Source organism: Rattus rattus, chromosome 16 (genome assembly GCF_011064425.1).
Source record: "Rattus rattus isolate New Zealand chromosome 16, Rrattus_CSIRO_v1, whole genome shotgun sequence".
NCBI lineage: Eukaryota > Metazoa > Chordata > Mammalia > Rodentia > Muridae > Rattus > Rattus rattus.
In genome coordinates, this window is record NC_046169.1 from 30,133,125 (window position 1) to 30,161,028 (window position 27,904).

The 27,904-nt window shown below is 45.4% G+C and overlaps 1 protein-coding gene across 1 annotated transcript; it reads left to right on the forward strand.

The window, feature by feature from the left end:
- The first annotated feature begins 369 nt into the window (after window positions 1-369).
- Zcchc8 (zinc finger CCHC-type containing 8) lies at window positions 370-22,185 on the forward strand. Its single transcript, XM_032886620.1, is given in 16 exon segments — window positions 370-673; window positions 1,967-2,009; window positions 4,562-4,636; window positions 6,780-6,885; window positions 7,431-7,508; window positions 12,048-12,151; window positions 12,270-12,335; window positions 12,902-12,962; window positions 13,408-13,421; window positions 13,423-13,463; window positions 13,466-13,547; window positions 14,187-14,329; window positions 17,000-17,118; window positions 17,978-18,064; window positions 18,425-18,542; window positions 19,481-22,185. Coding segments are annotated over 16 exon segments (2,103 nt in total). The 5' UTR covers window positions 370-468; the 3' UTR covers window positions 20,242-22,185.
- Window positions 22,186-27,904: the final 5,719 nt, after the last annotated feature.

Here is a 27,904-nt window from a genome sequence, read left to right on the forward strand (position 1 = left end):
CTTTCATTCATTTACAAATGAAACAAGCAAAATAAAGTGTGTCTAAGAGTACATATGTCATCTGCGGCAAAAGTAGAATTCCTGTTTTCTCTTTTCGACATTGGGCAAACGCACCACAACTTGTCAAAGCCATATATCCGGCTTTGATTCTTCAGCTTTGGACGCCTAACGGAGACAATCCATATTGTTTTAACTCATTCGGAACCGTTTTAAAAAGGTTCAATCCCAGTGTGCAATGCAAACAATGAGACCAGTCGCTTAGAAACCACATATCCCAGAATGCCACGCTCCGGGACCCAGTCCGAAGGAGGCATGAGGGAGGCCTTGGCATTCTGGGAGTTGTAGTCTCCGGCCAGGTCCCGCCCCTAGACCGCTTTGGAGGCCTGTGTGTGGAGAAAAGCCTCTAGGGAGAGCGGTGCTGCCCTACAACCTTCGCCCCCTGCCCTCGAATCTTTCCCACAATCCAAAATGGCGGCCGGTGTGGATTTTGGCGACCTAGAGCTATTCGAGGCGTTTGATCCTCAAGAGGAGTCGACCCCGAAGCCCGTTCACACCCGCTTCAAGGACGACGAGGAGGAAGAAGACGACGACGATGAGAATGGGGTGGGCGACGCGGAGCTGCAGGAGCAGCTTCGGCGCTGTGAGGAAACCATCGAGCAACTCCGCGCCGAGAATATCCTTCCGGCTTCTTGGGCCCTATCACCTGGCACTTGGGGTCTGTGCGGCGGCGGGCGGGGCCGCGGCGGAAATTCCAAGAGAATCCGCATTCTAAGTCATTTCTCCCGCGGCCCTGCCGGCTGGCGGGCGGGAAGTCTCGGTCCGGTTGCAACCGCGGCCTGCGCGCAAACCCTTCCTTGTGAGAATCTTCCTGTGCAGACCAACCTGGCCCCACAGCTCAAAGCTGCTCTTTTGGGTGACTCCAGAACTATAACTGTTAGATTGGAAACACTTCTCTCCCAGTCTTTGAGGTCACCGTGTTTTCTGTCTTTGCGTGCCAAGCTCAAGCAGAGACTAGTAGTGTAGATGTGTGTTTGAAGATGCGGGTATCGCAGCCGCGGAATGGGATATTTGTGGAGGGGCAAAAGCTAAGAGTGCCCACTCTGATGCAGAATCGGGGGCCTTAAAGAGTTAGCATGCAAAGAGACTTGGTTAATTGTCGAGATTAGTTTTACATTTCTTGAGCTAACTCGCATCGCAGTGCTCTGGGAAAAACGCGCCAAAGTTCCCTTCCACTTTCTTAACATGATTATAACGTATGTGGATTTGCTGGTATGCTAATTTCAGTTCTCAGGTTGATTTGGTTCAGGTAACTTTCCTTTTAAAACGTATCCTGAACCCTGAGCATGTTTGACGTGTCAACTTTCAAAGTTAAAGTCTGATTTTTTTTTTCATGATACTATTTTCCCGTGACACTTTGAAAACTTTTTTTTTTTCTTTTTTCTTTTCTTTTCTTTTTTTTTTTTTCGGAGCTGGGGACCAAACGCAGGGCTCTACCACTGAGCTAAATCCCTAACCCCTGAAAACTTTCACAATGCTAGAGAGTTGGAAAGATTGTGCATTTCCTATCCATAAGTGTACTCTCACATTCTTGTTAACATTTTGCTATATTGCCTTTATAATTTACCATTTTGCTTTGACAATGGAAATTTTACTTAAGTGACTTGCTTTAGCTTGTTCCCAGAACACCACGATCTAACTGAAATTTTTGGTTGATCTCTTAGACTGTTTCTGAACTTCGGGGATCATGTCTTACATGTGCAAAGGGATGAATATCGTTTTAATGTTTAGGTCCAGTTGTCCTGTCCTCGGCGAAACATGTACCCAGTGTGTCTCCCCTCAAAATGCTTACAGGTCCTTCTTTACATTTATAACATTTGGATATCAAAAGTGAACGTTTTAGTGGCTGGATTTTATGACCTGCCTAATTGTACATCCTGAGGACTGATATTCCTTAACCAGTAATAACATCAAGAACTTAAAAGAAAGTTGAACATTCTGACAAGACCCAGGTATGAGATCTTGAAATGACACTTGAGATGCCCCTTTGCTGTTCATCTCTTTAGTGACAGCATCTTTGTAAAAAGTGTTTGTGGGATTTTGGTATCATTAATTCAGAATACCATGAAGAACTCAGTAAGGGTTCTTTATTGTTGACTTCTGAGTATAAAGGAATTCTGGTAAGTGGGTTAAGTAGACTTAATGGAGGTGGTTGGTTGACTTTGGTTTTTTTTGCCCAGGGGTGTGTTTACTGAGACAGTGTTTCTCACCTAGTATCCCAGACTAGCCTGGAATTCACCGTTTCTTAACCTTATTGGTCCCTGTTTGTCTTCCTTGAAAGTGCTGGGATTACAGATATGGGTAACCACACTAGCATTAAATATTTTTATTACATATTTGCAAAAATATTCAATAATTAAATATTTTACAATTACAGACAGTGCAAGGCATAGCATTTTTCTGTTTGGCTGAGACAGTCTCTTTGTAGCCTAAACTGGTCTCAGGTTACAGTATAGGTCAGGAGGATCCTCCTGCCTCCCCTTCACTGGTCCACCTTGGGGCCAAGTCTGGGAAGGTACAGACAGCACTTTAGAAGGAAAGGTAATGTGCTTTTGAGAAAGTACAGAATGTAGACCTGTATTCAGATATCTGGTCATAACAATTACACTAATGTTGATGTCTCTTGGAATTTTAACAAGTCACTAAATTAATTTTTTTATTTATTTTATTTTTTTAGTCAGGATTTTACTTTGTAGCCTTGAACTCCAGTCTTTGCATGAAACTCACTTTATAGATAGCAGGCTGCTCTCAAACCCAGCTGCCTCTTCTGAGTGCTGGGATTAAAGCACGTGCCCCCACCACAGGCCTGCAGTACTGTACTGATTTACCTAGAGCACTTGGTTCTTTCTTTTTCCCCCTTTCTTTCCACATCGTTTCCTTCCTCCCTTTTTTCTTTCTTTCAGCGGGGCCTGTGTAGTCCAGCCAGCTCTCACACTCCTGGCATGCCTTCTGCCATAACTTCCCAGGTGCTGGTGTTCCAGATAGGGGTTATATCCAGTTGAAATATTTTCAGGCTTTGGAACTGGGCAGTTTTGTTGTTCATCCGTGTACTGGTTAGGCTGTGACCATAATTCCAGGTAGGGTCTCAGGGAGCCCTAGAATGCTGGAACTCATTGTGTGGCTCTGAGGATCTGAACTTTTGATCCTTGTAAGTCTTGGTAATGACAGGAAGCTGACTCTCACCTGAGCCACTGTGTCAGCTGAGCTCAGGCTTACCTAGAACTCACTCTGGCCTGTACTGGCCTTGAACTGGGAGCAGTGCTGCTTGTAACTGCCACCTTTTGTGACTCTTGATGGTAATAGTTAAAGCAGCTTGCTTTGGCCCCCAGGAGTCTAAAATAAAATAAAATAAAAGTTCATTTATTTATGAAGTGTTTAGTTTTCTTTTATACATCCAAGCCAAACATACTTGAAAATGTTTAGACATATATCCGTGTAACCTGCATGTCTGTTCTCTTCCCTAGTCTCCTAATTTGTAAGGAAACTAGACACTAGTTAGAGAAACTAAAAGATTAACTTGTGGGGTGTGTGTGTAAATGTATGAAAAAATTTTTTTAATGTTGAGGTGATTTCTGGACCAGATGTGGTGCGGGCTGTTAATGACCACTGGAGAAACAGAGGCAGTAAGATCCCTGTGACTTCAAAGCCAAGCCTTGTGTACATTGTGAATGTCAGGGCTACATGGTGAAACCCTGTTTCAGAAAGAAAGGAACAGAGACAGAGACACAGACAGACAGTTTGTAGGGCTTGAGGAGATAGCTGACTGGTTGAAGTGTTTGCTGTAAAGCCAGAGTTTCTAATCCCTAGCACCCAAGGAAAACGGTGCCAAATTGATCCTGCATTCCCAGTCCTGCAGAGGTGGAGGGAAATCCTGGAGCTAAGGGATCTAGCCAATCAGCAAGCTCCAAGCTACTGGTCTAGCCAATCAGCAAGCATGAGATTGGGTGAGAAGCCCTATCTTAGAAAACAGAAAGGTAAAGAGCAATAGAGAAAGATGCCCTGAAGTCCCTTCTGACCTCCACATGTCCATATGTCCTTCCACAGACACTGAACAAGGGTTCCAGGGAAGACAGCAGAACGGGTGGGACTGGAGCTCCTGTGATAAGCAAGCTCTGCACCGCGGGCGGGATCTTCAGCCATCCTGGGCTAATTTGCAGAATAGTATATGATCTTTAGTGCTGAGGAGCTACAAACGTTAGGTTTGTGTGGTGGTCTAACCTGTGACCCCAGGACTGGGAGGCTGAAGTAGAAGAGTGAGGCAGGCAGAGGCGATTAAGAGTTTGTCTCAGGGGTTGGGGATTTAGCCCAGGGGTAAAGCGCTTGCCTAGGAAGCGCAAGGCCCTGGGTTCAAACACCAGCTCCAAAAAAAAAAAAAACCAAAAAAAAAAAAAAAAAAAGAGTTTGTCTCAGCAAAGAATAATTGCAGCCACATTCAAGTGCTTGTAAGAGCGAGCGATGCGTGTACTTTAACATCTTCTAAGATCTTGTTTAACTTCTGTTCTAGTGGCATACTGGTGAGCAATACTAAGATAGATGGACCGTTATTACAAATTCTCTTTATGAACAATGCTATTTCAAAGTAAGTGGTTTTTCTGTTTCTTAAATATGAGTTCGTGTGTTTTCTGAAACTGAATTCTGTAAATACACTGCTCGTGCCATCTTTATTCCTCCAGTTTTTAATGTATATGGTCGCTTCGCCTGCAAATATTTACGTGCATTGTATGTATGCCTGGTGCCTGTGGAAGCCAAAAAAGGCATCAGATCCCCAGAAGCTGGCATTACAAATACTTGTACAATGCTTTTTGTGTGTTGGGAATTGAACCCCGATCCTCTGGAAGAGCAACCAATGCTCTTAACCATGGAACCATCTCTCCAGCCCCTATTTCTTCTTTTCCTTTTTACATTTATTGTGTGTTTTTATGTGAGTAGTGTGCACATGCCATGGCGCAGGTAGGTGGTCAAAGGTCAGCTTGTGGGAGTCAGTTCTTTGCTTCCCTGTGGGTTCAGGGGCTTGAACCCAGGAGTCAGACTTGGCCACAGGCACCTTAACCTGCTAAGCCCTCTCAAGGACTCGCCCTCATCTTTATTATTTAAGTTGGTTTTTTGAGTTCAGGTATGAGAGAGAGTAGTTTCGATCTGAGTTTGAGTCTGGACTCCGACATTTGTGAACTGGTTAAACTTACCATATCTTAATTTTCTCACTGAAAGACAGTGTGTGCTAATGGTATTTACCTCTCAGGTCCTTAAATGGCACCGATGAGAGGCCAGGAAGTAGCATCTCAGAAGAATACTAATACCGGGGTTGGGGATTTAGCTCAGTGGTAGAGCGCTTGCCTAACAAGCGCAAGGCCCTGGGTTTGGTCCTCAGCTCTGGGGGGAAAAATTATAATAAAAAAAAAAGAATACTAATACCATCATAATAGCAAGGTTTAGTTGTCCCTGCTCTCACATGTGCATAAATTTTCCATACTGGCTGTCATGTGGTGACTGTGGGTCTATAGCAGAACTTGACTACTGCAAGCCCATGGCATGACTGAGTGCAGGGCTCAGTGTACTTCTGCAGTGGCCTGCCCTCCTGAGTCACTTGTTCCTCTCATTGGCTGTGGACAAGAAGATAAAGGAGTAGGGTCCAGGCCTGTCGCCTGCTTCAGTCCAGGAGGAGAATCCAAGGCTTTGGAGCTAGGAATACTGGATGGTGAGTGCAGCAGCAGTGATGCTAGGCACCCCTGGACCCGTGGTCCCCTAGGTTAGAAAGGTGTTAATGGTTTTAGTTACCTTTTCATTAATTAGCTTTGAATGGTCTGACTTCGGTACCATTCGTCTGTTACTTAGCTTGCAGAACCTCAGAATGCTACAGCTAGAAAACACCTGAGAGGCCAAGTCCGTCTGAGGTAGTACCCTGGCTGTCTCGTTCCAACACAGCAAAACCAGGGCTCTGTTTGCACCTCTCAAAGGGAGCACTCCAGAATATCTGTCCGATCAGTGTGATTCTTGACCTGGACAGCTAGACAGAGTAGACATTTTTCATTTTTCTTCTTTTTTTTCTTTGTTTGCTAATGTATTTTGGTTGGGCCTTTTCTAGTTTTGAAGTGAAATGTGAATTTTCTTATATGTGCATTGAAAGTCTAGAAGTTGTCCCTATATGACAGAAATAATGAGGAGAAAGTAGGAAGGAGGCTTTTTATCATGTAACTCTTTGGGTGGTTTTTGTTGTTTGTCTTTTGTTTTCTGAACAGGACTTCTGGTAGCCCCTGCCAGCCTGAAATCTGTAGCCGTCCTCACACCTCTGCTTGCTGGAGGCTGGGATTGCAGGCGCAGACAACCGTGCCAGGCCTTTCCTTTGGTTTTTGAGTCATTTGCATCCAGTGCCTGTCAAGAATTAAGGACATGATAGCCAGAGCTACACAGAGAAACTCTGTCTGGAAAAACCAACCCAGCCTAACAAAAGTACAGGAAATTTATAAATAAAGTCTTCTTACTCTCAGAACTGTTTGACTAAGGTTCTATGCCAGACACCAGTAGATTATCAGAATCACGCTGTTAATGCAGCAGTGGTTGTGTTTCTAAAGAGTAGCATTCCGAGTTACAAAGTCATGTTAGGAAATGTGACAAACATGAAAAACTGAAGTTGAGATGTGACTTCTTACAGTAATGCACAGGACCTGAGTCTGCTGATGTCTCGCTCTATCCAGGTTCTAATCATCTGTCCATCTGCCCTACAGGCAATACCACCAAGAAATAGAGGAGTTTGTATCAAACTTAGTAAAACGATTTGAGGAACAGCAAAAAAATGACGTGGAAAAGACTTCCTTCAGCCTTTTACCCCAGGTATTTTAAGCCTGAGGCTCAGTGCCTGTGCTCTTTGCTGTCAGCTGCTGTTACACTAGAAATTTCCTTGAGTCAAAACCAAAATAGTGAAGGTTGTGCATTGGCTTCTTTCTCAGAAGTCTTTTTTTTTTTTTTAGAGTTTCTTTTTTTTTTTTTTTTTTCTGGGGCTGGGGACTGAACCCAGGCAAGTGCTCTACTACTGAGCTAAATCCCCAACCTTTTCTCAGAAGTCTTAACCAGTGCCGCCACTGGCTGGGATTGGTTCTGGTGTGCTGCCTTGCCTGGATTTAATGTTATTTTTGATTTAATGAACATGTTTTAAAGATTCGAAGTCTATGAGGTTATCGGTATTGACTAGTATTTGTTTCAAGTCTGCCTTGATTTGATTGAAGGATTGATAGTTCACAGTATCCTTCCTTCTGACACTCAGGATGTCTGATTTATGTATGTTAGTAGGTGGAGGAAAAGGGTTGGGATTTCTAAAGTTTGAAAGTCAAAAAGTATTCCTCTTGTGACACTTGGTAATGCCTGTTTCTTGGTCTTAGCCATCCAGTGTTACGTTGGAAGAGGACCATAAAGTGGAAGAATCATGTGCCATTAAAAACAACAAGGAAGCTTTTAGTGTAAGTTTGCGCTCGCTCTGTGTGTTTTCAGTTGGGTGGCGTAACAATAGGCGTGCCATCGCCTCTCTGTAAAGCAGGAGGGTCACTGTCCTCTAATGTCACCTTCTCTTGAGTGACTGCTGCACTCTGTCCTGAGGACACAGGACGCTTTATTCACAAGAGTTTGTGTTGGTCCTGATGGCCTCTTCATGTTTGCCTTGAAAATGTTGACTGAGCTTGGAAAGCGTTCATCCAGAGGAAGCGGAGAGGAGGAGCTGGTGTAACATTGCATGTTAGAAGTTGAGGACATCAGTAAGCCTGGTTATGGTCAAAGGAGAGCTTAACAAGGAGAGCCTGTATTTAGGCCGTCCAGTTCCTTTGCAAAGTTCATTAGTATCAAACTATTTTTGCAGCATATTCTCAAAAGGGTGACTAGTTCTGCTTATGAAGTATGCCCTCTGATAACGTACCCCAGTTTTAGAGATAATGAAGAGCCACAAGTCTCAGGACAAAACCTGAGAGGGATGTTGCCTCTCTGCAGATTTGATTGTAGTTGTTATATGTCCTGCTTCTTAGCGTCCCTGGCAGAATAGGTTTAGTGGTGGAATTGAATACAAGAAGGTACTTTTTAGCTCTGAGTCAGAAAGCTGGGCTGGGAGCTGGCCTTGGTGACTTCTACTTGTAATCTTAGAACCCAGAGGCAAAGGCAGAAAGGAAAGGGGAAAAGCTAGGCTGGACATAGAGCTTAGTGGCAGGGTACTTCCCTAGCACGTGTGAGTTGCTAGCTCTGTCATCATCACCATCACCGTCATCACCATCATCATCATCACCATCATCACCATCATCGTCGTCCTGTTTCCCCTGCTCTTCCCCCTTCCTCCTCCAGAGAGAGTGTAGCCATTGAGCATGTGCCACTGGTGTAGAAGATCTGAGTTTGATTCCCTGCGCTTACACTAGGCGCCTTACAACCACATAAAGCTCTGGCTTCAACACCTTAGGCGTACCCAATGACAGGCACGTAGGCCACATCCCCACAGATGCTCACACACATAATCCAAAGCAGAATGAATCTTTAAAAAGTCAGAAATTCCCACCAGGCAGTGGTGGTGCACATCTTTAGTGCAGGCCCTGGGAGGCAGGGACAGCCAGACCACGTGTCTGCTTGTCTAGAAAACAACAGCAACAAAATCAGAAACTTGCATCAGACAAGACGAAGGTTCATGTTATTTGAAGGAGATAAAAATTAGGGATGCTATCAAGAATATTTTTAAGGTTTCTATCTCTTGTTCTGGTGAGTGATGTTGGTTTTCTTTTTCTTTTTAAATGTATTTGTGTGCATGTGACGGGCAGAGGGAGGGCTGTTGGCTGGAGTTGGTGCTGCTTCTCCTTCCCCATGGGTCCCCAGCCTCTGTGTGAGCCACCTCAGCAGTGCAGTGTCTGTTTCATGGGACAAGGACTCACTCTGTAGTCCAGTGCTGAATCTGCCACCTTGAGTTTTAAGAATTTTTTTTTTTTTTTGAGACAGGGTTTCTGTGTAGCCTTGGCTATACTAGAACTCATTTTGTACACCATGCTTCTCCGGAACCCACAGAGATCCACCCGCCTCTGCCTCTTGAGTGCTACCACTGCCCAGCTTAAGGATTTTTTTTTTTTTTTAAGATTTATTTATTAATTTATTTTATTTATATGAGTACACTGTTGCTGTCTTCAGACACACCAGAAGTGGGCATCAGATCCCATTACAGATGGTTGTGAGCCACTGTGTGGTTGCTGGGAATTGAACTCTTTTTTTTTTTGGTTCTTTTTTTCGGGGCTGGGGACCAAACCCAGGGCCTTGCGCTTCCTAGGCAAGCGCTCTACCACTGAGCTAAATCCCCAACCCCGGAATTGAACTCTTAACCACTGAGCCATCTCTCAGCCTAGGTTTTTGGTTTTTTTTTGTTGTTGTTGTTTGTTTGTTTGTTTGTTTAATTCTCTTCCATCTCAAAGGCTATGAGATTAAAGTACTACTTGTTTTAAACAAGAGTTTTACAGTTATCTCTTTAGGCTTTAGACATTCTGGTGTTTTCTGAGTGCTGCTTTGTGCCAGGAACAGAGAGGTTTAAGAGACAGCAATGAAAAGAAAGGGTCAGGGCCGACTCTTGTTCAGTGAAGCAGGTCAGTGGGTGAAGGTTGAAATCCTAAGAAAAGTAAGGTTAGGGGATTGGGGATTTAGCTTAGTGGTAGAGCACTTGCCTAGCAAGCGCAAGGCCCTGGGTTCGGTCCTCAGCTCTGAAAAAAAAGAAAGGAAAAAAAAAAAAAAGAAAAATAAGGTTAGGATATAGGCCATTATGTGCTTGCTTATCACATGAGGCTCTGGGTTCAATTCTTGAGTAGAGACAGAAGAGGGAGAAAGTGAGGTGCTAGCTGCATGGGAGTCTGGGACAGGAAGGTTGAAAGTTTAAGGCTGCAGAGTGATTCACGGTAACCTGGGCAGTTTAGTGAAGTTCTGTCTCAGAATAAGGAAAGAAGCAAGTTCCCTGCTGGCGCACTCAATTGCCCTGAATTAGAAAGACATTCTAATTTAGACAGCCCTAAATTCAATATCCAGAGCAGTCAGGGTGGTGGGAGAGTTGTGTAGTGACTTGTTAGTGACTGTCTGTGTGGACCATGGTCTCCATGAACTGAGGGAGAATGTGAGGGTGTATTCTGAGCAAAGAGGGCTCAAGAAGTAGGAAAGGGAAATCGATACCAGCAGCCAGGATTCAGCCAAGTACTGAGAGATCACTTGGTCAGGTCCTACTCAGAGAGGTGCTATTGCCATCTTACTAAGAAGGAAACACATTGAAAGCTCCGAGACTCACCAGTAGGTGACAGAACAATTGATCTACATCTTGATGAAAACTTCAGGTTATAGTCTAAAAGCCATTTAAGGGTCATAAGTAAAAACGTGACATGCTATGTCTTTATTGAAAGAACCAGGTTCTTTTATGGAAAGTAGTTGTCCCCTGGGAGGGTCTGTAGTCAGTTAGAAAGCTGGTGTCAGCCTCAGACAAGAGAAAACAGTAGCAGACCATTGTGGTAGGGATGGTGATGTGTGCTGAGACCTGGATGTATTTGCAATAAGGCCAGTCTAATGTGTCCATGAATTAGCTGTAGAATAAAGAACCCAGGAAGAACAATCAGAAGAGCTCAGGCCCTGGCCAAGGAGAATGGGGGAGGGGCAGGTTTAGAGGGGGCTAGGAATTGTTGGTTTTGTTTGTTTTTTTAATTTACTTATCTATTTGGGTTTTGTTGTTGTTGTTTTAAAGACAGAGTTTTGCAGTGTATCCCAAGCTGGCTTTGAACTGTGGTCCTCCTGTCTCAGCCTCTCAAGTGTTGGGATTGCAGGCAGGTGTCACTATACCCAGCTTCCAGTGCCATTTTAAATAGGTGAGTTTGAGACACCTTACATATCTAGAAAGAGGTATCATGTTGGCCTTAGAATATCCAAAACTGGAGCTCAGGGATCAGAACTTTACTTTGTGGGGTCATCAGCATAGAAATTATATCTCATAGCCTAGGTGTGAGTGAATCGGGTACGATGGGAGACTTGGGAGGAGGCTAACTGACCAACCAAATGGCCTGCTAATCCATAGAAGATGGAGAGATGAGGGAACCTAGGCAGCAACAAAAGGTTCCGTCTGTAAAGCGGACCTGAGCGTAGCATCCTGCAGGCCTTATTAGAATGGAAGATGGTTCTGAAAAAGGGAAGAATCAGTTGTGCAGTACCTGCAGTACCCGCTGCTAGGGCGAGAGGTGAAGATTGGCAGATGCCCAAAGGATCCAGCCGTAGTCTCCCTTAGCAGCTTCTTCAAGCAGCTAGCGTGGTGGTAGGAATGAAGCACCACTGGAAATGTTCCAGAGAGACTGGCAGTGGCATTTAAGGATGGGAGACGTGTGTTCTAGATAGTAGAGACAAAAATAAACTTCCAAATACAACATCCGAACCTTAATCAAATCCTGCCTCGGGGCTAACACTAACAGGCATTTTGGAGGTAAAGAAGCCTGAATGTGCAGTTGACACGAGAGACTGGGGAGTTGTTCACAGGAAAATGTCTCTGTGCTGAAGTGTTCAGCCTGAGTGTCACTCTGTCTGCATCTGACTTGTGTGTGCATGTGCGTGTGTACATTTATTCAGTCAGGTACAGGGAGCATGACTATTCCTTGTATTGTGTTCCTAACCCGTCTGTATGAAACGACTATAAAAACTTGGTGGTAGACCAAGTACATGGGAATCAAGGGACTTGAAACAGCAGACACAGGCTGTGACAGTCTTGCTGCAGACATAGGAGGTGCTGGAGGGACCTGTGTCACACTTCGGTGTGAGCAGCGTGGTCTGTGTGCTGATGGTTCTGCGGCAGCTCAGGTGTCACTTTATTTGCATATGGAGTCCAGCTAATGATTAGGGCTCATTTCTCACAGCCTCGTGTAGAATCAAACTTAATGGGTAATCATAAACGTACGTTATCGTAGACTTACGTTACTTAATGTCTTTTTTTTCTACTTAAATAGCGATATTTTTTGACTTGTTTTCTGCAGGTTGTAGGAAGTGTCCTGTATTTTACTAATTTTTGCCTTGATAAATTGGGGCAACCGCTACTAAATGAAAACCCTCAGCTTACGGAAGGATGGGAAATCCCCAAGTATCCTACATAGTGAATGAAGATCCTTTATGCATCTTGCCACTAAGTTCACCTTTAAAAAAAAGCTTACCAAAGTTTGCAGACTATGATAACTATTCCTTAATAAAATTCACTAAAGGTACCAGCAAGTCTTCAGCCACATTGTTTCTCTAGAAGGGCAAGAAATGCAAGTAAAGGCGAAAAGGTTCGTGTGGGGGCGTTGTCTTGTTTTATTCTTTGTTTTCTAATACCAGAACCATAATCTCTTTATCAACTCTTAAAAGTTAATATGCTCTATTGCTGGTTTGATATGAATTTTACATTGACCTAGAATCCTGATATCTGGAGACATGTGTTAAATGTTTAAATTGATCATCCAGTTCTTGGAATTCAGGCCCAGTGCCTGGGAGGGTGGAAGGAAGTCATTATTGCTGTCAGTGTGGTTACGGTCTTAGAACCATCTGCCTTCTTCCCGTTAACTGAAGGACAGGATGCTCTGTTTGCTTTGGTTCTTCTGTTACTGATCACTGAGCAAAGTTGAGAGGTCACATACTGAGCAGGCTGGTTCTTGGCTAAAAGACTACACGTGCTGCTTATGTGACTGGGAACAGGACACTGGGCTGTGCTTGGCAGTTGCCGATGCCGCGCGTCTCGCCTTCTGCTTCCCTGGCACTCCACTGGCATCTAGGGTGTACTGATTTGCTTTTCTCTTGTCACTGACATTATGAGAATCTTTGGATTTCTGTTCTGTTTTGTGTTCTGACCTAATAGGCCGAAGCCTCACTGTTTCAACTGTGGTTCTGAAGAGCATCAGATGAAGGAGTGCCCAATGGTAAACATTCATAAGCAGAAGTCACTGAGCAAAAGCTGGCTGGTGGCCATTTTGTGTGCATGTGTGGCTCTGGGTAATGTGCATGCACTTCCTGTGCTACACTCGTTTGTGCTTCGTCTTTCCAAACTCGTGTTTATATTTTAAGACACTGGGTGTTTTAAAGAAAATAACATTCTGTGTTTGAGGTGAAGAATGAGTTAATTTTTAGACATATTTTAAAAAGTTAAAATGTAGGTTCTGATAACACTAAAATAATAAAAATTAAAGTGACTGTTTCTTCTTGCTTGCTTTTCAAGAATGTCTGCCCACCTTTGTGTGTATAGTATACATTAAAACTAAAGCAATATTTTGTGTTTATATTTTTAAAAGTGAGCATTCTTAGTAAGTTTCTGAGATATTTCTAAATTGCTTGATACCATTCTTTTCAAACATTATTGTGATTTAGCCTCGGAATGCTGCTGATAAGTGAGAAAAGAAAGGAGTACATGGACGCCTGTGGGCAGGTGACAGTCAGAGTTTCCAGCAGCGCTATCATGCGGAAGAAGTAGAAGAGAGATTTGGGAGATTCAAGCCAGGAGTTATTAGGTACACTCTTGACACCATGGGGTGTCATTTTTATTTTCTTAGTGTTTGGAACATTCCGATTCTTCTGGGAATTACAAGGATGGAAGCATGCTATAACATGTATAACATGTCTGACAGAAAGCACCCCTTCATTCTAAGCCACCTGTCAAAGGTTTGTCGTGTGCTTGGTTTGTATCATACTTCATGCTATGTAATATGGGACAGAAATGCTTTAGCCAGACATGGTGGCTCTTCTCATGCCTGTGATCCCAGGGCCTGAGAGTTGAGGCAGGACAGACCCCATGACTTCTAAATGAGCCTGGGCTACAGAGCGAAAGCCCTGTCCTAAGGAAAATACGGGGCAGGCTTGAGAGCATGCTTGGAGGCCGAGAGCACTGGCTGCTCTGCCCGAGGACCCAGGTTGGCTTCCTAGCGTCCAGGATGACTCAGAACCCTGTCTGTAAGCCAGCTCCCATGGATCCGATGGCCTCTCCTGCCCTCTGTGGGCACCAGGCATACATGTGCTGGACGGACATACATGCAAGCACAAATACTCATACACATTAAAAATGATAGTAAGTCTTTAGAAAATGAAAGATGCCAAAATGCTTTCACACAAATAGAAATCCCTCATCTTTCCTCCTCTTTATTTTTACTTAGTGAGGAACTTCAAGATGCACTGGGTGTGACAGACAAGAGTCTTCCCCCTTTCATCTACCGGATGCGCCAGCTGGGCTACCCACCAGGCTGGCTCAAGGAGGCTGAATTGGAGACTTCAGGACTTGCACTCTATGATGGAAATGGTATAGTATGTTAGGACAGAGAAGGCAGCTTACAGGGGCTTGTCTCCCACTCCCCCAACCCCCAGTTAACTAAGATTATTAGCCAGGCCTTTCAGCCATCATCCAGGAGGGGGAAGCAGATTGATCTCACTGAGTTTGAAGCCAGCTTAGTCTCTAGCAAATCCCTGTCTAATGACAGGAGTGGCTGGCCTGTTTGATGACATTTTGTGTCTGACAGGGAAGGAACTAAAGTATGGAATTACCAGGTAGCTGAGCTGGATGTGGTGGTACACATGTGTTATCCTAGCACTCAGGAGGCTGAGGTCGGAGGGTACCAGGCCAGCCTGCCTAAGCTACACAGCAAGACCCTATGTTTAGAAAAAAGAAAAGAAGAAATAGTATCAGGTAGGGATAGGGAGGTGGCTCAGCGGGGAAGGGTGATTGCTGTGCGCACTTGGCATCGAGAAGGAAAGAAGGTTCTCGACACAGTTGTCCTTTGACCTCCAGTTACGTCTCGTAGCACACCCACAGTATGCACTTGCAGTAATAATTTTTTGTTAATTAAAAAGAAATATCAGGGGGCTAGAGAAATGGCTCAGCGGTTAAGAACACTGACTGCTCTTCCAGAGGTCCTGAGTTCAACTCACATTAACCACATGGGGACTCACAACCGTCTGTAATGGGATCTGATGCCCTCTGCTGGTGTGTCTGAAGACAGCTGCAGTGTACTCACATATATAAAATAATAAGTCTTTACCGAAAAAGAAAGAAAGGAGGAAAGGAAGGACGATCAATCAGGCCTCAGGCCTCAGGCCAGAAAGTATTGGCTTACACCTTTCATGGCTTTACACCTCCAGCACTCAGGAGGCAGAGGCAGACAAATCTCTGAGTTCGAGGCTAGCAGCCTGGTCTACAAAGTGAATTCCAGGAGAGCCAGGGCTACATAGAGAAACTCTGGCTCGAAAAATGAGAGGAGAGGCAGGGAGAAAAAGAAATATTGAATTGCTATTTCAGCTTGGTCTATGACCACCGCAGCCAGAGCAGGAGCCCTTCTATTGGGAACATAGTCCTGTCAATGGCCAGAGACAGACAGCACTCCCACAGTGATGGGAGGCAGGGACAGAACTGACTGGGTATAGCTACTTGGCACAGATAACATACAAGACCATGCCTGCCTCAAAAGCAAAGGGGCCAGAGAAGTGGCTCAGTGGGAGCAGGCACTTCCTGCTGTGCCTAATGACCTGAGCTTTGCTTCTCAGGATCTACATGGTGGATGGAGAGAGCTAACTTAGCAGATTACACACACACACACACACACACACACACACACACACACACACACACACACACACACACACACATATACACACACACACACACTCATACACACACACACACACACATACACACACACACACACACACACACACACACACACACACACACACACACACACACACACACACACACACACACACACACACACCATGGCACAAACATTTACCAGCGGCTGACCAAAATGAATGCAGACACTTATGGTCAACTGTTTGATTAGGATCGGGAACTTGGAGGGGATTACAACCCCATAGGAACAACAGTGTCAACTAACCCAGCACTCTCAGAGCTCCCAGACACTGAGCCACCAGCCAAGGAGCATACACGGGCCAGTTGATGCCCCCTGGGCACATTGAGTAGAGAGGCCTGCCTTATCTGGCCTCAGTGGGAGAGGAAGGGCTTAATCCTGTTGAAACTGGATGCCCCGGGGAAGAGGGATGCTGGTGGGAAAGAGGTGGAGGTGGGTGGGGGAGCATTCTCTGGAGTGAGGGGCACAGGGGGAATGGGCTGATAAATTCAGGGAGGGGGGACAGGAAGGGGCAACTTGTGGGATGTAAATAAGTAAAATAATTACAAAGAACCAGGAGGTCTAAGGGAGGGTGTGTGGTGAGGCCGCCATACTGCCCTGCAACAGCCCTCTGTGGTGGCCGGGCGCTCCTACAAAGCTCTTTCCAAGGCTGAGTATGACTGAAGTTTAAAATTTTTCATAATAAAAAAAATTTTTTTTGTTTTGTTTTAGTTAGTTAGTTTGGTTTTCAAGACAGAGTTTCTCTTTGTAGTCTTGGCTGTCCAGGAACTTACAACATAAATCAGGCTGGACTCCATCTTACCTGTCTCTCTGCCTTCCGTGCTGGGATTAAAAGCACCACCACCCAGCTGAATCTTTTTTATTCTTTTTTTTTTTTTTTTTTTTTATAAATAATTTATTTATTATAAATAGAGTACACTATAGCTGTCTTCAGACACACCAGAAGAGGGCATCAGATCCCATTACAGATGGTTGTGAGCCACCATGTGGTTGCTGGGAATTGAACTCAGGACCTCTGGAAGAGCAGTCAGTGCTCTTAACCATTGGGCCATCTCTCCAGCCCTTTTTTATTCTTTTGAGACAATCTGTATTCCAGGCTGGCCTGGAACTTGTGAGTTAAAACTGGCCTTCAACACCTGCCTCAGCCCCCTAAATATTGGGGTCATAGATTGTGATACTCAGAGCCTATTTAAAGTTATAATGGTTCAGGAAAATGACAATTAGTTGTTTCCATACTAATTCTGATACAGTATTGCCCTATGTGGGATGAGTAGGGAGGGACATGTTTAGTGTCTAACCGTGTTCAAATTTTCTCTGACTTCTAATAGATGATGCTGATGGGGAAACAGAAACTGGAGAAATACAGAATAAAAATGTCACTTATGATCTCTCAAAATTGGTAAACTATCCAGGTTTTAACATATCTACTCCCAGAGGTATTCCAGATGTAAGTATACATTTTAAATTTTTTCTTTTGAAGTGTGATAATTACATTAAAGATTGTTACACAGGGCTAGAGAGAGATGGCTCAGCGGTTAAGAGCACTGACTGCTCTTCCCGAGGTCCTGAGTTCAATTCCCAGCAACCACATGGTGGCTCACAACCATCTGTAATGGGATCTGATGCCCTCTTCTGGTGTGTCTGAAGAAAGTGACAGAGTATTCAAATAAATAAATCTTTAAAAAAAATAAATAAAAAACCACTATGAAATTTCGAGACTGTGAAATTGTCTGGAGCAGTCTTGTAGGTAGTCTTGTAAGTTTTACAGGTATTTCTTTAACTAAAAGTCTCTGCTTAACCTGACCAGGTAGGTGTTGTAGGGCTCCTCCATCTGTTTCCTTGGTTTTCTCTGTGGTAGATTTCTCTGAGAGGAGCTGTTTCACACTCAGTGTGGTGTGCCGCCCAGCTTCCGTCCGTGTTTCAGAGTTAAACAGTGGTGCTTTGGTGGTGGTGCAAGTTTGGGCTTTGTTTGAGCTGTTTTTAATGCACTGGTGTTCCGTTGGACTCTTCCAAGCTCTGGGACCCAAGAGTGTGCCAGAGAGTCCAGTTTCCTTTACTGTTTCCTAGCTTGCATCCAGACAGTGGGGGTCACTGTGATGCTTCTGTTTGGGGGTGGGGTGTTACTGGTATTTTGTTTTGAGTTGGAGACTTTTACTATAGCATAGAAAAACCTTGAAGTCACTGTGTAGCCCAATCTGGCCTGGGATTTGCAGCAACTTCTATGCCTCATCTTCCTGAGGGCTAGGAGCAGAAATCTCAGAGACGATGTTCCCAGATCCCACTCATCCTTGTTTCTTCCACATCAGGAATGGAGAATGTTCGGTTCCATACCAATGCAGGCGTGTCAACAGAAGGACGTGTTTGCCAGTTACCTTAATTCTAACATCCAGTCGGTAAATTGACGTGTGTGTGTGTGTGTGTGTGTGTGTGTGTGTGTGTGTGTGTGTGTGTGTGTGTGTGTGTATGATGTTGGGAATTGAACCTAAGACTTAGATGTGCTAGGCAAGCAAGCACTTACCACTGAACTGCACATTCCCAGCCTCTGAACACAGGTTTTAAGGGTGTCGCTGGTAAACATTGTAATGGTGAGGTTTTATGGATCATTGCTGTTCCTTTTGGTTTATATCATAAGCACTGATTTCTGATTAATCAAGAGGCCAATAGCAATTGTGTGGCTGTAGACTGGTTTAAGTATGGGTAGAGGTTCTCTGTCCACCCTGTGTAACTGGCGTCCTTACTGGCTACCCCACTAGCCGAGCGTGAGGTCGAGCAGCAAGCGGTCTTCCTCGCAGTCCAGCCCTAACAGTCCAAAGAAGCAGCGGAAGGAGGGCAGCGCAGCAGCCTCCCCTGCTGACATGGAGCTTGACTCGGGTAAGTCTGTGGGTCTGCTCTGAGAAGGCAAGGCTAGCCTGTATCCTCCTGGGTCTCTAAGGAGGATGAGGCTCCCCCATGCTTAGCTCCCCAACCCCTAGCCATTAGAGCATCTCCACTGCGGCTGGTGAAGCCTAAATTGGAAGCTGCACTCAGTAGGAGAGGCAGAGGAAGCAGCCAGCCAAGTTCCTGAATTTGGCAGGCTCAGGCACCCACCGTGTCACATTCATCTGGCTCCTCTGGTGGGGCACCACTCTGGACAAGCAGCAACTGGGCATGCACACTTCTAGGAGCTCCAGTTTGAAGACCAGTAGAGCCTCTGGGCAGGTATTTTTGTAGGCATATTGGTCCTAGAACTCAGTTCCTCCCAGAGGCTGTGTACTCCTGAAAACTTAAAATTGGGCAAATTCTTGCCCTCTGACACACTGTTTTATCCCTTTATCCCTCCATGTCCCCCCATGGAACCTGTGTTCAACCAGCATCATTGTGGTCCTCACAGGAGAATCTACTGTCCACCTCTTGGAGCCCAGTGTCTAGGATTAGGGCAAAAGAAAGGACTCTGCAGTTAAGAGCAGGCTTCCTCTTTTCTGCAGCCTCCCTAGGACTCCTTATCTCCATGACTCATGTCTCCTCCATCTGAAACCACAGAGAGTACAGGGTAGCTTTCCAAGGGTTTGATGCACATTCCTTAGCCCCAAGATCCAGGCATGGTCATGGGGTCTGAAAGTCTGCTGTTTTTCCCTTTTCCTGGACTTTGAGACGGTAGCCCAGGCTGGCCATCTGAGTCCTGGCACTTACAGGCATTGGCTGCCACATCCAACCCTTTTCTGCCTTTTCAAAGATGGGTGTTATGGCCATTCTACCTCTGGGTACCCTTAAGTTCCAATAATAAGTTTGTATGAAATGCTGTGACTTCTAAAGTGTCTTTCCTGTTTCAGATATAGAGATTCCACCTGGTTCTCAGAGCAGCAAAGCATTTCAGTTTCAACCACCATTGCCTCCTGGCACACCTCCTCCTCTGCCACAGGGAACACCTCCACCTCTCTTCACTCCTCCACTCCCTAAGGGAACCCCGCCACTGACTCCCAGTGACTCTCCCCAGCCTCGACCCACGGCCTCAGGCGTGGATGAGGATGCCCTGACACTGGAGGAGCTTGAAGAGCAGCAGAGGCAGATCTGGGCAGCCCTCCAGCAGGCCGAGGGAGCGAACAGTGACTCGGATGTTCCCATGGACACACCTTTAACTGGAAATTCAGTGGCCTCCTCCCCTTGTCCAAACGAGTTTGACCTCCCTGTCCCAGAAGGAAGGGCCCTGGAAAAGCCAGTGCTGGCTGAGCCCCAGGGGCCAGCTGCTTCTGTGGACACAGCTGGACCTGAGCCTTCCTGCAGCCCAGCAGCCGAGGCAGCAGTGCTCTCTCAGAAAGAAGAGGGGGTCTCCGCAGAGGGGGACCCTGGAGATGCTCTTCTTGACAATGGCGGTGTGTTGAACATTAGCAACGGAGGCAACCATTTGGACACCCGGCCTCCGACAGCCTCAAAAACCCATAGCCCAGTACCTGACATGAGCAAGTTTGCTCATGGAATAACACCCTTTGAGTTTGAGAACATGGCTGAATCCACTGGAATGTACCTCAGGATAAGAAACCTGTTAAAGAATTCACCTCGAAATCAGCAGAAAAACAAGAAGACTTCTGAGTGAGCCCCTGCCGTAGCACTGGCTGCCAAGTGATCTGCAGCCCTGCCTGTCCCACCAGACTGAGACCAGGTGACCCATTTGTCCTCCCCTTTCAGAATCTGCCCACGGTGTAACTGTGATCTCAGCTCAAGCCTGTTTTACGTAATGAAAGACTGGGCGTGTGAGTTTGCTGTTTTGTTCTCACTGACAACAACCGGGGTGTGTGCGGGAGCTGGGTTACAGATGCTTGGTCTGATCGTGAGTGTCTGTCAAGAGTGAGGTTTTTTTTAATGTCTTTTTGTAAATTGTTTCTACATTTTGCTATTATCCTGTATATATAAGCTTAATATATCACTTTTTAAAAGAAAATCCTAACAATTTTAAATTCACATTTCAATTTCCACAACCAAATGAGAATAATCAGGGCTGAGCAGCTTTATCCTGCTTGGGGTATTTTTGTAAGATTTTCATGCATGAATTTTAATAACACTTTTACTTTTTGTAATTTAATTATTCAAATATGCTTCCAATAAAGGTGTGCTCACCTTTGCGTACAGAGGTTTAATAAATTAGTTTTCTTACACATGAACCAAGACTTTGGGTAGCTATGACTCACAGTTAAAATTGTTCTTCTAAACTTGGCTGAAAATTATGTGGTTGCAGTGAAACTGCATGTTTGGCTGCTGTAAGTGGATTCCAGCCTTACATATAATAATATAGAAACAGAATTGTCTAATTACTTTGGGGGAAAAAATGGAGGTCAGCTAGCCTTCGTACACGGTAATATTGTGGATTCCAGCTCGAAAATAGACCAGACCCGTACTGAGTGTGACTGTCCTACGGAAGCTGGAACCTGGTCCGGGCGCTCTGAGTCTCTGCCAGGTCAAGTTCTGGAACACAGGGAGATCATGAGTTACAACTCAGGCAGAGTAAGCTGCTCCCAGGCCAACAGAGGGCGCAAAAGGGAAGGATAAGACCACGCCAAGATACAGTGTTAAGGGCTGGCAGCTTCTTTGTCATCTGAGTTTTCAGTGCATTCCTCACAGGGTTTCCATGATGCTGTAACTGTGGGAAAGCAGCAGTCTTCCTAGCAGGCCCGAGACAAGGAAGGGAGGGCATGGAGACACAGGTAGGGGATCCTATCAACATTAAACACGCTTTCTTATCTCTCAGTGTTTTTCCAGTGAGATAGGACATTGCTGTGTAGCCTAGGCTGGCCTCATTCACACTCTTCCTGATGCTACCTACTGCTGAGGTTGCAGGCAAGATGACATGGTTCTTTTTCAAAAACATTTATGGGGGTGGAGGGCATTCCTTGGCATGGGTATGGGTGTTAGAAGACAATGCGTGGGGGGTCCATGTTATGTTCTCTTGTCAATGTGTGTCCTCATCAAGCACCTTTACCCAGTGGGCCAGCCTGAAGGTGACATTGAACTTGTTCGTCTTCCTAATTCCTGGTGATGGGTGTGCACTACCCTTCCCAGTAGCTCAGGAGCCACCCAGAGCATTGTACGTGTGCTAGGCAAATACCACCAACCACACCACTTCCCCACCCGGCGACGGGACTCCGGAAGGGTCAAACTTCCACTAGAGACTTTAGATTTCTAAATCAGGAATTATTGTTTAGCCCTGTCTGGTGGCTTATGCCTGGAATCCTAGCCCTTGGGAGGCAGGCTGGTGGATCAGGACCAGCGTTGGTGACATAGCAGATTCAGTTAGCCTGAGCTACGTGAGGTACTGCTAAAGGAAAGGGGGAAAAAAATGTTTCTTTTAATACTGTATTGCCGGTATCTGCTGAATATTGAAACAGTCATTTCCAGCACATACATACTCTGTTAAGGTATAGATTATACCATTTTTTCTTTATCGACTAGGTATTGCCTCTTCTTTTTGTTTTTGTTGTTTTTAAATGAATGTCTAAGACATAGATGCCTAGCTGTAAATAAATTCAGCTCTCTTGCCTCTGTATCCAAGTTCCTTTTTTTAGTATCTATTTTCATGCTTTTAATTATGTGTATATATGTATAAGTTCAGGTTCCCTTGCAGCCCAGAAGAAGGCACTGGATCCTCCTTGAAAGCTGCAAACAGTTCAGCCATCTCTCGAGCCCTGAATCCAGAAGTTTATCCACTGCCCTGTTTCCCCGTGAGAAACTCTACAAAAACATTGGTTTCTCAAGAACTGGGATCCTTTTTTTTTTTTTTTAATTACTTAGGGCCTGGAATTGTACCTGACGTGTACGAGGTCCTAGGTTTGATCCCCAGGACCAGGAAGAAAAGTAGTTGACATGAACCACGGGGCACACTTTCGGTAAAGAGAAGGAAGGAAGGAGCCGGGAGTGGCGGTCCCTGCTTGTGATCTCAGCACTGGAAGACCGAGGCGAGAAGACAAGTTGTAGGCTAAGACCCTGTCTCGGGAAGAAAGATGTTAGAAGTCACTGTGCTTCGTGGGTCCCCGCCCAAAGCAGCATATAGCAATGGGAGAGCACAGAAACCAGTTGGCTTAACTACTGATGGGAGGCCAGAGCTGGCTAGCAAGAGAAAATTCCAGAACCAGTCCTCAAAGCATCAGGGAGGAGGACACTGCAGACCAAATACACAGTGAAAAAAGGAGGGGCCAGCAAGATGGCTCAGGGGATAAAGGCGTGTGCCGCCGCTGCTGAAACTTGAGTTTGGTCCCCGGCCTTCACACGGTGGGAAGAAAGAAAGCCAAGTGGAGCTCTGACCTTCCCATGCACACTGTGCTGCTTGTACACACGGTAAAATAAAGCATGTTTGAAGGAATGGAGGTTGCTGGGTGAGGAGGAGGGATTGTTCGGACTTGTCAGTGCTGTGACAGGTCTCCAGGTGTGGGCAAGTGAGGTCATACCGAGACACTCCCCGGTAGACACGGAGCAGGGTGGGGATGTTTGTCATGTGAAACGTACCACGGGTTGCTACAAGGCCCGCTCTCATTTTCTTGAGCAAGTAAGTGGGAAGAAGGCGCTGCCTGGACTTTAAATCTGCCTTTGCTGTCTTCGAACAGCCTGTGTCTCGGTACCACAGGTTCCCTCCTACATAACTGGATTTTCAAGCTCTTTGCTAGAGCTTGTGGATCCTGGCTGTTGAACCTGAAAGTTCTCCACTTTGCTTTGGGGTTTTTCCTGAGTTCTTTTAAATTCACATTTTTAGTGTGTGTGTGTGTGTGTGTGTGTGTGTGTGTGTGTGCGCGCGCGCGCGCGCGCGCGCTCGCACACGCCCGAGAGTATATGCAAATATCAAAGTCTGGAAGTCAGGACAAGCGGGAGTCGTTTCTCTCCTACCATGTGGGACCTGGGGATGGGACCTGGGTAATTGTTTTTGGCAGCAAGCGCTTTTACCCAGGGAATCGTGTCACTGGCTCTCATTTGATTTTTACCCCTTGTCTTGCAGTTTAAAGATCACCATGAGCGGGGTTGGGGATATAGCTCAGCAGTAGAGCACTTGCCTAGGGAGCGCAAGACCCTGGGTTCAGTCCCCAGCTCCGAAAAAAAGAACCAAAAAAAAAAAAAAAAAAAAAAAGATCACCATGAGCAGACAAAACCAACAAGGGTGTCGTAACAATTTTTAGTGCCCAAGTAGGTTCTAAGGCGTGATTCATTCTCTCAGAATGCCTTCAGACAGTTTTGTTTTCAAGACTTAGGAAAATTCCTAATCGTTCAAACTTACAGGCCCATTTTATGTCATAATGCAGATCACTTCGGACTGTTTAGGAATATGTGGTTTTTGGTAAAGGAAAGTGGTTCACTTAATCATCCCGGCCTGGGGTGTAGAGAGACAGACACAGAGGATACATATGTCCGTGGATTACTAATAACATTTTGTAATTCTGTAGAAATACCTTCAGATCTGGGAATGGAACTCAGGTGGCAGAGAGCTTACCCATCATGCACAGAGCCCAAGCCCAGTACCTTAACCAGCATGGCGGTGTGTGCCGTCATCCCAGCACTTAGAGGTAGAGACTGGAGAATTAGAAGACCGAAGTCATCCTCAGCTACATAGCAACCTTTAAAGCCAGCCTAGAATACGCAAGGCTCTGTCTCAAGAATAAATTTATCAACCCGTTTAAGAAAAGAGGGCCAGAGAGATGGCGCAGTGGTTGAACATGCTTGCCGCCAAGCCTGACAACCTGAGTTCTATCCTCAGACCCCACATGCTAGAAAAAGAGAACCCGTTGAGGATGATAGCTCGCCTTTGACCCCAGCACTGAGGGGTGGGGGTGGGGGGTGGAAGGCCAGGTGATCTAAGTGAGTTGAAAGGCAGCTTGGTTTACATAGCAAGTTCCAGGCTAGTCAGAGCTACATAGCGAGACTGTCTCTCAGACGACCAGTATGTGTGTCAACATATAACATGTATGTGCAGTCTCAATTCTTTTACTGGATCTTTTCTTTTTAAAGATTTATTTATTTATTTTATGTGAGTACACTGTCGCTGTCTTCAGACACACCAGAAGAGAGAATTGGATCCATTACAGGTGGTTGTGAGCCACCATGTGGCTGCTGGGATTTGAACTCAGGACCTCTGGAAGAGCAGTCAGCACTCTTAACCACTGAGCCATCTCTCCAGCCCCCTTTTACTGGATCTTATGCCACGGGAAATGTACTTTTAAAACAAAACTGGGAAATGCAGTTTTAAAACAAAACTGCCAACGATGTGTATATTTGGAATGTTGTAACCCAAGGAGGGGCTGCCAAGAGCGGGAGCCTTTATCAAGCTCGCTGACGGGGCGCTCAGCTGACACCAGTCTCCTGCAGGGTGACCTCAGAACACAATGACTTCTCCGTTTCAGAGGCTTGGGCATTAGTCATAAGTGAGAATGACAAATGAAACTGGATCCAGACAGGCTGTGGGACTCGACCCAAGGCAAACTTCTCACGGGCTCAGGAGTTCCCTCCTCCTCCACACTGGGCCTTTAAAACGATCACAGTTCTTGTCACTGGACCAGGCAGACCAGGTGATTCTATAGCGTTGGGGACGAATGAACCCGGTCTATTAGGATAGTTGCAAATGGTTTCATGACGGTAAGAGGTCAGGTTTCCGGGGTTGGGGATTTAGCTCAGTGGTAGAGTGCTTGCCTAGCAAGCGCAAGGCCTTGGGTTCAGTCCCCAGCTCCGGAAAAAAAAGAAAAAAGAAAAAGAAGAAAAGAAGAGAAAAGAAGAAAAAAAAGGAAGAAGTCAGGTTTCCTAGGTAGGTAACAGAAGAGGGTGCTACTTAGCTGGCATGGTAACACACACCTATAATCCCAGCTCTAGGAAGCCCAAGCAGGAGCATGGTGATTAATTACTATGCAAGCCAGGGCCACCCAGCAAGACCTTGTCTTACTGTTTTAGTTTGGCTTTTCTGTTTTGCATTTTTAAAATTATATTTCTGTGTATGTGTGCATGTGTGCAAGTGCATACCAGGTCACACAGGCAGAGGTCATGGTACCACTTCTAGGAGTTAGTTTTCTCCTATCATGTAAGTCTTGGGGACTGAACTTGGGGTCTCAAGCTTGGCACCAGGGGCCATCTTGTTTGTCTCCCTAAGCTCTTTGGTACTCGAACAAAATATTTGTCACAGACAGCTTGAGAGGGTAGGGTTTCTTTGAGCACATAGTTTCATCGCACGGTCCTTGGTTTAGACCCATGGTGAGGCAGAGCGTCACCATGACAGGAGTGTATCTCGATAACTCAGGCTGGTCTTGGTGGCTCGTGCCTTTAATCCCAGGAAGATCTCTGTGAGTTCAAGGCTAGCCAGAGTGACATAGTGAGACCCTGTCTTAAAACAAAGCAAAGAGGTTGGAGATTTAGCTCAGAGGTAGAGTGCTTGCCTAGCAAGCTCAGCGCCCTGGGTTTGGTTCTTAGCTCTGGGGGTGGGGTGGGGGGAACAAAACAAAATGAACCAAAAAAAGCTACTTAGCTCATGTTGGCCAGCTGCTGGGAGGAACTGTCAGTAATATACACAAATCTATCTTGATTGAGTGCACTGAATTTTTGAACACTCTAGTCTTAGCCACACAGCCTCCAAAAATAGACTGTTCTCAGGAGTTGTCTGTCTTAGGACTGGCCTGAAATATCATGTTTAAAGTTCAGATTGTATGTGCTTGTATCACCTGACTGGTGACCACTGATTGACATGTGTTTAGTACACATTCCCTTTTATGCAGAAGGGACCTGGCCAGGCGGTGATAAACACGCACCACGCAGAACTCTCAGCAGACTGAGAGAATGCAGCCACCCGCTAGGTGCTTCACGGTAGGTCAACAAAGGGAAGAAACTTCCGAAGAAGTCAGGCCTAGCTTCTCATGTGCAATGTCCATACTCTGGCGACAGAGTCAGGAGGCTCACAGCAAGTTTAAGGCTAACCTGGTCTACATAGTAACTCCCAGGCCTACCTGGGCTATACAAGACCTTACTTTTTTTTTTTTAAATGGGGGGGGCGGGGACTGGAGAAATGGCTCAGCAAATAAGAGCACCGACTGCTCTTCCAGAGGTCCTGAGTTCAAATCCTTGGCCAGCAACCATATGGTGACTCACAACTGATCCAGTCTGGATTCCAGACCTAGAGGATCCAGGGCCCTCCTCTGACCTCTGCAGACAAAACACTCATATACATACAAATGAACCTAAACCCCACAAGACAGAAGGAGAAAGGAAGAACTTTAAAAAAGGTTGACTTTGGAGAAACATTAAATCTAAAGCTTTCTTTCCCCCTTTGGTTTTGTTTTTTGTTTTACATATAGTTTCTCTGTGTTGCTGGTCTAGGACAGACTGTGTAGACCAGGTTGACCTCAAACTAACATAGAGGCCTGTCTTCCTCTGCCTTCCGAGTTCTGAAAGTAAATAAAATACCTGCGCTACCCCGGATCGTTGTTTCCTTCCTTTATTTGAACAACTATTCATTTACTTCTTTAATGTGTTTTATTTATTATTCTCTGATATATTGCGTCCCTCCAAGTTTTTTTCAAGAAAGTAAAAATAGGGCTAGGATTAGGCATGGCGGCATACACCTGTGCTTCCAGAACTTTGGAGGTGGAGAAAGGGGATCAAAACTTCAGGGTCACTGGGCATGGTGGTCCACACCTTTAATCCCAGCAGAGGCCAGTGTAATCTACACAGCAACTTCTAGTAAATGGAAAAACACCTGAATTGGGCTGGAGCGATGGCTCAGTGGTTAAGAGCACTGACTGCTCTTCCAGAGGTCCTGAGTTCAATTCCCAGCAACCACATGGTGGCTCACAACCATCTGTAATGGGATCTGATGCCCTCTTCTGGTGTGTTTGACAGTGATAAGTGTACTCACATAGATGAAATAAATAAAAAGTCTTTAAAAACAAAACAAAACAAAACAAAACACCTGTCTCAAAAAACAAGAAAACTTCAAGACGAGCCTAGGTCTTCATGAGGACTTACAGACTTAGCTCTTTCTTAATTTTATTTTCTTTATTTGTTTTTGTTTTTTTGAGACAGGGTCTTCTCTGTGTAGCTCTAGCTGTCTTGGAACTTGCTCTGTAGACCAGGCTGGCCTCAACTCAGAGAGATCTGCCTGCCTCTCTCTGCCTCCTAAGTGCTGGGATAAAAGGCTTGTACCACCTCCTCTCTTTAGTGTTTAGAGTGTGACTGACTACCCAGGTGGCAGCTCATCGGTAGGGTGAGTTACAGGATGGCTAGGATTGTCACACAGCGAAACCCTG